At 62.4% G+C, this 9955-nt stretch overlaps 1 protein-coding gene across 2 annotated transcripts; it reads left to right on the top strand.

Annotated features, from left to right (window-relative positions):
* Window positions 1-312: 312 nt before the first annotated feature.
* IRAK1 (interleukin 1 receptor associated kinase 1) lies at window positions 313-8791 on the top strand. Of its 2 annotated transcripts, XM_082864314.1 has the most exons (14): window positions 313-493; window positions 577-744; window positions 886-1017; window positions 1137-1240; window positions 1392-1577; window positions 1728-1792; window positions 1997-2111; window positions 2753-2871; window positions 3322-3529; window positions 3850-3915; window positions 5074-5310; window positions 5826-6261; window positions 6757-6900; window positions 7289-8791. In XM_082864314.1, the coding sequence occupies exons 1-14, from the start codon at window positions 358-360 to the stop codon at window positions 7348-7350; spliced, it is 2178 nt and encodes a 725-aa protein (XP_082720440.1). In that variant the 5' UTR covers window positions 313-357; the 3' UTR covers window positions 7351-8791. The 2 variants fall into 2 exon arrangements, with proteins under 2 accessions (XP_082720440.1, XP_082720439.1); XM_082864313.1 differs by having other exon boundaries at window positions 1392-1792.
* Window positions 8792-9955: the final 1164 nt, after the last annotated feature.

The raw sequence follows: 9955 nt of genomic DNA, 5'->3' as shown, positions 1-9955 counted from the left end.
GTCGTCCCCGGGCCGAGAACCGCTCTCCTCCAGCCCTCGGGGCCCTGCTCAGACGGCTCCTCCTCCCGGCAGCCCGCCCCGCCCCGCCCTCCTCGCCGGGCCCAGGGGCGCTGCCTCCGCTGGGAGTGACCGCGCGCGGCGCCCCCGCGTGGCCGGGGCTCGTGACGGCGGCGGCGGCGGGCGACCTGGCGGAGGGCCCGGGCACCGCCCCTTCCGCCCCGCCGGGCGACGCACGAGGCCGGCTTAAAGGGGAAGTGAGTCAGTGTCCGTGGACTCGGCCGGCCGAGGCTCGCGCCCGCCGCGGCCCCGAGAGGCCCCGGCCCGGCGGCGGCGGCGGCGGCGGCGGCGGCGGCGGCCATGGCCGGGGGGCCGGGCCCGGGAGACCCCGCGGTCCCCGGCGCCCAGCACTTCCTGTACGAGGTGCCGCCCTGGGTCATGTGCCGCTTCTACAAAGTGATGGACGCCCTGGAGCCCGCCGACTGGTGCCAGTTCGGTGGGTGGTGGCGGGCCGGCGGGGGCGGGGCGGGGGGCGCGCGGGGGCCGGACGCCCCGGCCTGACGCACCCCCGCCCCGCAGCCGCCCTGATCGTACGCGACCAGACCGAGCTGCGGCTATGCGAGCGCTCCGGGCAGCGCACGGCCAGCGTCCTGTGGCCCTGGATCAACCGCAACGCCCGCGTGGCCGACCTCGTGCGCATCCTCACGCACCTGCAGCTGCTCCGCGCGCGGGACATCATCACGGCATGTGAGCGCGCGGCCCCGGAGCCCCTGGGACCCCCAGAACCCCCAGGACCTCGGGAGAGGGGCCGCCCAGGGCCTCCCCTGGAGCTCCTCCCCCCCCCCCTTCGCCTGGGCCTAACAGCCCTTTCCTTCCTCTGCTTCCCAGGGCACCCTCCCGCCCCGCTTCTGCCCCCCAGCGCCACCGCCCCGAGGCCTAACAGCATCTCTGCACCTTCTGAGGCCGCGGCCCCCAGCCCCCAGAAGTTGCACTCGTCGGCCTCCACCCTCCTCTCCCCAGGTAAGGCTGCTCCCGGGGGTTGGCCTGATGAACCGGAGGAGAGGAGCCCCTTGACACTGGCCACGGCTGTAGATCCGGCCACTGGTCTCTGTCTGCCTCTCACTGGTGTCTTTATGAAGCTCTTCCAGGCTCCCAGACTCATTCTGACCCTGAGCTCGGCCCTGTCCCAAGCCCTGCTGCCCTCCAGCCACCACTGCCATCGGCAGCCCCTCCCTGTATCAAGGTAGGTGGGTCCTGCCTCCACCCAGAGGTTTGAGACAAGCGATGAGAAGGCAGCCTTTGGTACCCTGGGGAGCCCCAGCCAGACCAGCAGGGGTGGGCTAGGCAGAGGGGAGGAGGCGGGACCTCGCCTGATCTGGGGTTTCTTCCCACAGCGGAGCCCAGAGAGCCCAGCGTCCATCCTGCAGGGGGCCCACTCCTCTTTCTGCTGGCCCCTCCATGAGATTTGCCAGGGCACCCACGACTTCTCAGAGGAGCTGAAGATCGGGGAGGGCGGCTTTGGGTGTGTGTACCGGGCTGTGATGAGGAACACGGTATATGCTGTGAAGAGGCTAAAGGAGGTGTGTGTAGCGTCCAGGCAAAGGCTCTGGAAGGCTGTTAGCCGACCCTCACTTTTCTGGTCCTCCCCCCACTACCCCACACGGCTCCTTCAGCCCTCTGATTTCCCAGTCCAAGGCCCCCGCCCCTTGCTTGTTCTGGGCCCAAAACAGGAGGCAGACCTGGAGTGGACCACGGTGAAGCAGAGCTTTCGGACCGAAGTGGAGCAGCTGTCACGGTGAGCCTGTGGTGTCCCTCCTGGTGCGGGCAGCGGGAGAGGCCCGCCAGGACCGTGTGTCACGCACCTGGCTCCCTTGGTCTCCCAAAGCCTGCCAGGCTCAGGCTAGCTGAGGAAACGGCAGGGACTGTCCCCACGATGGTCAGATGGAAGGCGTGGTGGATGCTGGGGGCCAAAGTGCTCAGACCCCACTTTTCCAAGCAGCTTTCGTCACCCAAACATCGTGGACTTTGCTGGCTACTGTGCTCAGAGTGGCTTCTACTGCCTTGTCTATGGCTTCCTGCCCAACGGCTCCCTGGAAGACCGCCTCCATGTCCAGGTAGCCGTACCTAGGCTGGCACGTTGCATCACACTTGGCACCCGGGCAGAGCGGGACACGGGGCCTGGGCTCTCGGCCTCTGCGAGCGGGGCCCCTCCCTGCTGCTCCCGCATGCCCAGAAGCCTGGCTCGTGGTGCCTCTGAAAGGGGGTTCTGGACTCGGAGTAGCTTGACTCGGGCTTCTCCCCTTTGCAAGCAGGGTAGCGGAAGGGTCGCGTCAGCATTGCCCTGAGGGAAGGAGGCGATAGACAGCACCGGGGCCCCATCTAGGGAGGCACCCACAAGACGCAAGGGCTAACCGAACACAGGGCAGGAGCACCTCTAACCTCACGCTGAAGGGCTCAGGAGGCGGGGAAAGAGCCTCCGACGACATCCTGATCACCCCAGAGCCTGTGGGGGGCCCCAGCGCATGATCCCAGCCCCGTGCGCTGTGCAGAGAGAGCACCGCAGGAGCTTAGTCGCCACCCTCTTCTGAAGTAGCTCATGGAGACTTTGCTCCTCGTTTTCCAGAAGGGGAAACTGAGGCCCGGAGAGTCAACTGCTCGTCCAGACCCCTTGGTGACAGGTGGAGGAAAGGATGGGGGTCAAAGAACAGTGGCCCGCAGCCTCCCCTCTGCCCCTTTGCTCCTTCTGCCCTTCCAGACCCAGACCTGGCCTCCTCTCTCCTGGCCTCAGCGACTGGACATCCTTCTGGGCACGGCCCGGGCAATTCAGTTTTTACATCAAGACAGCCCCAGCCTCATCCACGGAGATGTCAAGAGGTGAGGAGGGGACACAGCCAGGCCCCCGGGGCCTCTCAGAGTGGCAGGAACATAGTCTACGGCAAGGGGTCACGCTCCCAAACCTTCCGCCGGCAGGGAGCCGTGATGCCTGCTCGCCACGGCCCACTGGGCCCAAGAAGCCTTGCCCTGAGCGCCCCCCATGAGAGTGGGCCTACCCTCTCCCGCTCGAGACTCAGGTCGGGGATGTCAGGGCTGGGGGCTCTGGGTCACTGAGTACCCGGTGTGGGACAGGTGTGGAAGCAGAGGCCAACGACGGGCCCCACCGATGAACGGGGGCTGAACCGTGTGAGGGTGCTCTGGGGGCCACGTGCTCGGAGCCCCAGGCGGCTGGAACGCTCAGGCGCACCGGCCACTGTCTGCAGTCTGATTTTGTCAGGACCAGGCGGGGGGGGGGGGGGGGGTGTCACACCACTCTCTTCCCTCCCCAAGTTCCAACGTCCTTCTGGATGAGAGACTGATGCCCAAACTGGGAGACTTTGGCCTGGCCCGTCTCAGCCGGTTTGCAGGCGCCAACCCCAGCCGGAGCAGCACTGTGGCCCAGACTCGGACTGTGCGTGGCACCCTGGCGTACCTGCCCGAGGAGTACATCAAGACGGGGAGGCTGGCTGTGGAGACCGACACCTTCAGCTTCGGCGTGGTGAGCCACTGGGCCCTGTGATGAAGCTTCAGCTCCAGGGCCCTGCCCTCCCCGGCGCAGGCCACTTCCTCGGTCCCGCACCTCGTTTCACGTTGGTAGTTTTGAATTCTTTTGTTTCAAGTGGGCCCTCCAAACCGCCAGAGCTTTAGTCCCACGGCTGCGGCTCTGTCCCTGCTGAGAGTCGGTCCTCGTGTGCCTGTCTGAGGGATGTGCCCCTGTCAGCCCCGGTCCACGCCCAGCTGGGCGTCCCCATCCACTGTGCACCCCTCCCCGCCGCAGTGGGCCTGCCTGCCTCGCCCTCCAGCCTGTCCTCTCTCCAGGTGGTGCTAGAGACCCTGACCGGCCAGCGGGCTGTGAGGATGCACGGTGCCCAGACCAAGTATCTGGTGAGCCTCCTGAGGCAGGGCAGGGAGGAAGGTGGGCCGGGAGGTGCTGCTCTGGGCGACAGACAGGCGTAGACCTGGAGGGCGGAATGATCTGGAACGCAGTGCCCCACGGGAGCCAGCCTCTGCCGCTGCTGACTCATCCTTGAAAATAGGCAGGGCCCCAGACGGCTTCATTTACCTTGCCGAGGAGAAACCTGTCTGTCCTCTTGGATGCCGTGGGCCCTTCCAGACCCCGCCTGGGCTGGGGGCGGGCGAGGAGGGTGCCAGCCACAGTGGAAAACAGAACAGGGTGGGCGCGTGGGGACGGGAGAGGCTGTGGCAGAGAATGCGGCCGCCTCTGAGAAGCCCTCCCGGGTGCTGTGGAGCGGGTCCAAGCTGCCCGGGGCCTGACCTGGAGCCAGGAGCCCAGCTCCTCGCCAGGCCCGTCTGCGCTCGGTTGGCGCGTGTGCTTCACGCTTTACAAGCTGCTGTGTTTCCTGGCCTTCCGCCCCGGGCTTGGGGCTATTTCTGTCCGTTGCCGGGTCTTGGTGGGTCTGTGCCAGAGCCGGGCAGCCAAACAGGAGACCTCCTCCACGTGGGCCGCTCCGCCCGCGCGGTGTCAGCACCGCCTCGGAGCAGCGCACCACACCCCTCGGGCCTGACCGCTGGTTCTCTGTGCCACAGCCAAAGCGAGTTTCCGTAACCGTGAGGGGGCTGTGGAAGCCCCCTCACCTGCCCCCCAGACTCGGGCCGACTCCCCGATGCCTGCCCCAGGGCCTTTGTAAGAGCCTTTCCCTCTGCCTGAAAGGCCAACCCCCCACCCAACCCCAGTCTTTCCTGCCAGTCCCTCCCCTCTCAGAACTCAAGGTGGCCTCTGGTCCTGTTCCCACCCCTCTCGGCTCCGCCCTCCCCCGCTAGTTCATCCCTTTAGATCCCCGCTGAAGTGTCACTTGCTTGGGCCCCAGTTGAAAGCCCCGTGGGCCTCCCTACCGCAGTTTCCATTGGTTAAGAGGCATGTCGGCGTCTCTCCCCTCCCAGGAAGTCAGCTCTGTGAAAGCGGGCCCGGGTGCTGTGTGTGTAGCTGGATCCCTGGGGCCTGGGCCACCAGCGACGAGGGTCTGGGGGTCGCAGCAGAAGGCACGGCCCCCGGTGGCCACACTCACGTTACGTGTCCCGCAGAAAGACCTGGTTGAAGAGGAAGCCGAGGAGGCTGGTTTGGCCCTGAAAAGCACCCAGACCACACTCCAAGCAGGTCTGGCTGCAGATGCCTGGGCCGCCCCGATCGCCACCCAGATCTACAAGAAGCACCTGGACCCCAGGCCTGGGCCGTGCCCACCAGAGCTGGGCCTGGCCCTGGGCCAGCTGGCTTGCTGCTGCCTGCACCGCCGGGCCAAGAGGAGACCCGCCATGACCCAGGTAGGCCTGTGAGGCAGGGGGAAGGGAAGCAGCTGAGATGCCAGCCACCCGTGGGAGACCGTGGCCTGCTGGAAATGCCACATTCCTGGCACTGCCGTGTAGGGAGCCAGACACAGCCCCTCGCAGACCTCTTTCTGGAGGAAGTCTCCAAATGTGCCTTGCCTGCCTGTGCTTCTGCTAGGAGTGGCCGGAGCTCCACTGAACCCCGCCTGGTACACAGAGGGAGGCGAGAGGCTTTTTACTGCGCCCCCTTCTGGCTGTGCTGTGCCACTGCACCTAACTTTTTGAGTCCCCTCCCCATCACCCACCTCTCTGTCTCTGAGAAGAGGAAGAAGCCCCATTCGAGGGCACCAGGGCAGCGAGGTTCGCTTCCTAGAAGACAGAGAGAAGCCATTCTAAGTCCTTAGCTTTGCTGGCTACAACTCTCTTCTTCATCCCTGACCCGGAGCCGCTGTGCAGTTTGACCACCTTCTGTGAGGACCACTCGCCCTGAGAGCCCCTCTCCCTCCTCGCAGGCGTACCAGAAGCTGGAGACGCTGCAGGCGGCAGTGGCAGGGCCGTCTCTGGAGCCAGAGGCCACCAGCCGCAGCCCCCCTTCCCCTCAGGAGAACTCCTACGTGTCCACCACTGGCAGTACCCTGAGCGGTGCCAGCCCATGGCAGCCCCTGGCGGCGCCCTCGGGAGCCCTGGCCCAGGCTCCAGAGCGGCTGCAGAAAGGCGCCAACCAGCCCGTGGAGAGCGACGAGAGCGTGTCCGGCCTATCTGCTGCCCTGCATTCCTGGCACCTGACCCCGAGCTGCCCCCCGGGCCCAGCCCGGCCAGGCAGCCCTGGCCCAGGGGCCGCCGTGTGGGCGCCAGCACCCCTCGGACAGGCTGGCTGTACTCAAGGGGATGCCACCAGACAGTCGAGCTGGGGGAGCAGCCCGGGGCTCCAGCCCACAGCTGTGGAAGGTACCTGGGGACACGTGCCCAGAAGAGGAACCAGCGGCCTCCTTTGGTGGCAGTCCCCATCTTCCCCACCCCCGGCCTTCTGGGAGGAGAGAACTGGGGCCTACCGTTAAGCTCCCTGTGTCCTTAGCAAGTTCCAGGCCACTGTCTCGGGGAGGCCCCCCACCCGGCCTTGGAAAGGCCCACAGAGGACGGTCCCGTGCCGTCTCATCTCCCCAGACCGCGGCCTCAGCTGGCTGAGGAGAGGCCAGGACCTTGCTCCCCAAAAGCTGGGGGCAAGGAAGGCCCAGTCCAGGACCGGGCTCCAGGCCCAGCAGCTAGCCAGGGCCCTAGCACGGCCCCTTCCAGGCCCCGCTCTCAGAGCGCTGAGGGCCTCTGTCCTTCCGAAGGGCAGGGAGCTGGGCTGGGGACCGGGAAGGCTCATGGGGCCAGAAGTGTCAGCAGGGCGTTCCAGGGCCATCGGCCCCTGTGGCTCAGTGGGCCCTCTCTCCACCCCAGGACCGCTCCTGGGCGGCTCCACGTCGCCACTACCCCCCCAGATTGTCATCAACCCGGCGCGACAGAAGATGCTGCAGAAGCTGGCCTTGTACGAGGATGGGGTCCTAGACAGCCTGCAGCTGCTGTCATCTAGCTCCCTCCCAGGTACCCCAGGACTGTGCTCTGCGGCCGGGCGGCTGGCCTCTGGGCCACTCGGAGCCTTCGTTCTGCTGGGGCCCACATAGGGCCCCCGCTCCCCGAGCCCGTCACCCCCTCGAACGGCGGCCGGGAGCCTGGCCGGCCCCCACGCCTCCTTTGGGACATCGTGTATTCTGGGTACAGCCCTGTCCCGGCTCGCTCTCCTCCTCCTGACGACACGCACCTTCCCTTAGCCTGGGGGTGGCAGCAGCCCCCGTGCTCCCAGAACACAGGCAGCCCCCACAGCTACGTTCCATTCCAGAGAGCGCCCCGGGAGCAAGGGGAAAGCGCAGCCCAGCCCTCGAGTGCCTCCCCCTGTTTGCTAACCGACTGGCATTTCTTCCCCCCTCTGCAGACTTGGGCCTGGAGCACCGGAACAGGCAGGGGCCCGAAGAGAGTGATGAGTTTCAGAGCTGAACTGCCGCCTGGTCAGATCCCTAAACCCAGAAGTCAAAGTTCTCACGGTTGGAAGTTCTCACAGCTCGCGAACCCTCGGCAGCCTTGGGGGCTCCGTCCTCACGGAGGAGGGCAGGTGGTGGCTCTGCTGCTCTTGGGGCGTGGGCACAGGCAGGGCTCAGGGCCCCCCGGGCCGGCTGCGGCTGGCTGTCAGTAGGGCAGGACATCTCAACAGCCTGCCTTGAGGCCAGCATTCGCGGGAGAGGAAAGCCGATGTCGTTGGAGGGGCCGGTGGCGGGGAGGAGGGCAGGTCTGAAGGCTGCTGGCCACACAGGCCAAGGAGGAGAGGTGAGTGGTCCAGTGGGACTAGCGGGGCGCCAGCTCCCCTGAGAGTTGGGCGGGGCTTCTGCAGCCCAGGCCTACAGCAGCAGCCCTTAGCCCTTCTTTTCCGACCTTGCTGAAGCCCTGGGGAAAAGCAGCCACTCTGATGACGGGAACCGATGAGGCCAGGGGCCCTCCCAGCTGCTTGTAATTGGGAAGGGGAAAGTGAGCTGTGGCTGTCCCGTGGTTCAGTCCACTAGCTAGAAGCGGGAGTTCTGAGAGGCCCCAGCGAGTGCAGCAGCGCCTCCCGGCAGGCCAGCGTCCACAGGCTTCCCCAGGGAGCCGGGAGCCAGCCTAACAGGCCACCGAGCCAGGTCGGGCTCCAGAGGCCACAGGCTCAGCCTCAGGCCCGGGCACTGCTCGTGACAGAGGGGCCACTACCCCAGGTTTGGCTAGGCCCAAACCTTGTGTTACCCAGACAGTGAGAAGCCCCAAGACAGCAGGAAGTTGGCAGCAAGACAGAGAGGAAGGAAAATGAAAATGGGACTCACGTTTGTAGAAGCAAGTCGGCGTTGGTGTAACTGAGTGTCTTTGAGAGTAGCCCAGGGCTGTAGCACAGGCTTCGGATGATTTTGTGTCTGCGGTCACGAGTCACACTACATGCCCCGCGAAGCTAGGCACTGGTGAAGTCCAAGTCGTCCTGGAGTAATAAATACGTACACTTTGATCGCTGGCTGTACTTGTAGGCTTTGTGGCACTGAAAGCCTTGAGCTTTTCCAGTGCTTCTCATCTCGGTGTTCTTGACTGTCCAAACCCAGACCCTAGCCTCCCACCCGCAGGTCCTCTGGAGGTTCTTGTTTCCATTCCCATCAAGCCACCATGCTGGCGGCAGATCCACAACACTACTACCCAGCAGTACTTTCACAGGTTGTTAAGTTTTCCCTGGTTTATGGATTTTGACGCTATTGTAAATGGTATTTTTATTTTGTTTTCTAGTTGATCATTGACAGTGTATAGAAACACAACTGAGTTTTGTATATTGGCTTTGCATTCTGTGGCCTTGGCTCTCACTCACACCTTAGCTCTAGTTTTTTGGTGGATACCTTGGGACAGTTTATGCACACAATCATTTCATCTGCAAATAAAGACAGTCTCACCCCTTCCTTTCCGTCTGTGTGCCTTTCAGTTCTTTTTCTTTTCTAATTAATTAGTTAATTAATTAATGTGGCTGCACCGCGCAGCTTGCGGGATCGTGGTTCCCTGACCAGGGATCGAACCTGGGCCCATGGCAGTGGAAGCGCGGAGTCCTAACCACTGGGCTGCCAGGGAGTTCCCTCATTTATTTTTCTTGCCTTGTTAACACTTGCTAGGGCCTCTGGTTAAACGTTGAATAGAGCGGTGAAAGTGGACATCCTTGCCTTGTTGTCAATGTTAGGGGGCAAAGTGTTGGCTTTTCACCATTAGGTATGATGCTACCTATAGGATTGTCATAGATGTACTTTGTCAATGTGGTAAACCCCATAAATTGATTTTCCAGTATTAAACCAACTTTGTATTCCTTAGATAAAAACAGCACTCGGTCATGATGTGTTATCCTTTTATATATTGCTGAATTCCATTTGCTAATATCTCTTGAGAATTTTTGCATCTGTGTTCATGAGGGGTATTGATCTGTAGTTGTCTGGTAATATCTTTATCTGGTTTTGGTGTCAGGGCCTCATAAAATAAGTTGGGAAGTGTCTCCTCCTCCTCCTGTGTTCTTAAAGGGCTTGTGTATCCTTCGTGTTACTTCTTTTTTTTTTTCAATATTTATTTATTTGGTTGCTCCAAGTCAGTTGCGGCAGGCGGGCTCCTTAGTTGTGGAATGCATGTGGGATCTAGTTCCCTGACCAGAGATCGAATCCAGGCGCCCTGCATTAGGAGTTCAGTCTTAGCCACCGCGCCACCAGGGAAGTCCCCAGTGTTACTTCTTTAAATGTTTGATGGATTCGCCAGTGAAGTCATCTGCACCTGGAGTTTTCTTTGTGGGAAGGTTTTTCATTATAAGTTCAATTTCTTTAATTAGATATGAAGCCCTTCAGGTTTTGTTTCTTCGTGGGTCAGTTTTCATAACTTGTGTCTTTCAAGGAATTTGCCCATTTCATCTCAGTTGGCATAAACTTAATAATCCCCCCTTACCCTTGTATGTCTGTAGGATCTATAGCAATAGCTCCTCTTTCATCCCCAATGTTGGTAATTTTTGTCTTTCCTTCTTTTTGATCAGCTTGAATAGAGGCTTATCAATTGTATTGATCATTTCAAAGAA

This window comes from Leucopleurus acutus, assembly GCF_964270905.1.
Source record: "Leucopleurus acutus genome assembly, chromosome: X".
Classification (NCBI taxonomy): Eukaryota; Metazoa; Chordata; class Mammalia; order Artiodactyla; family Delphinidae; genus Leucopleurus; species Leucopleurus acutus.
The sequence above is the reverse complement of the archived record's forward strand: the minus strand, read 5'-3'. Positions and strand labels throughout refer to the sequence as shown.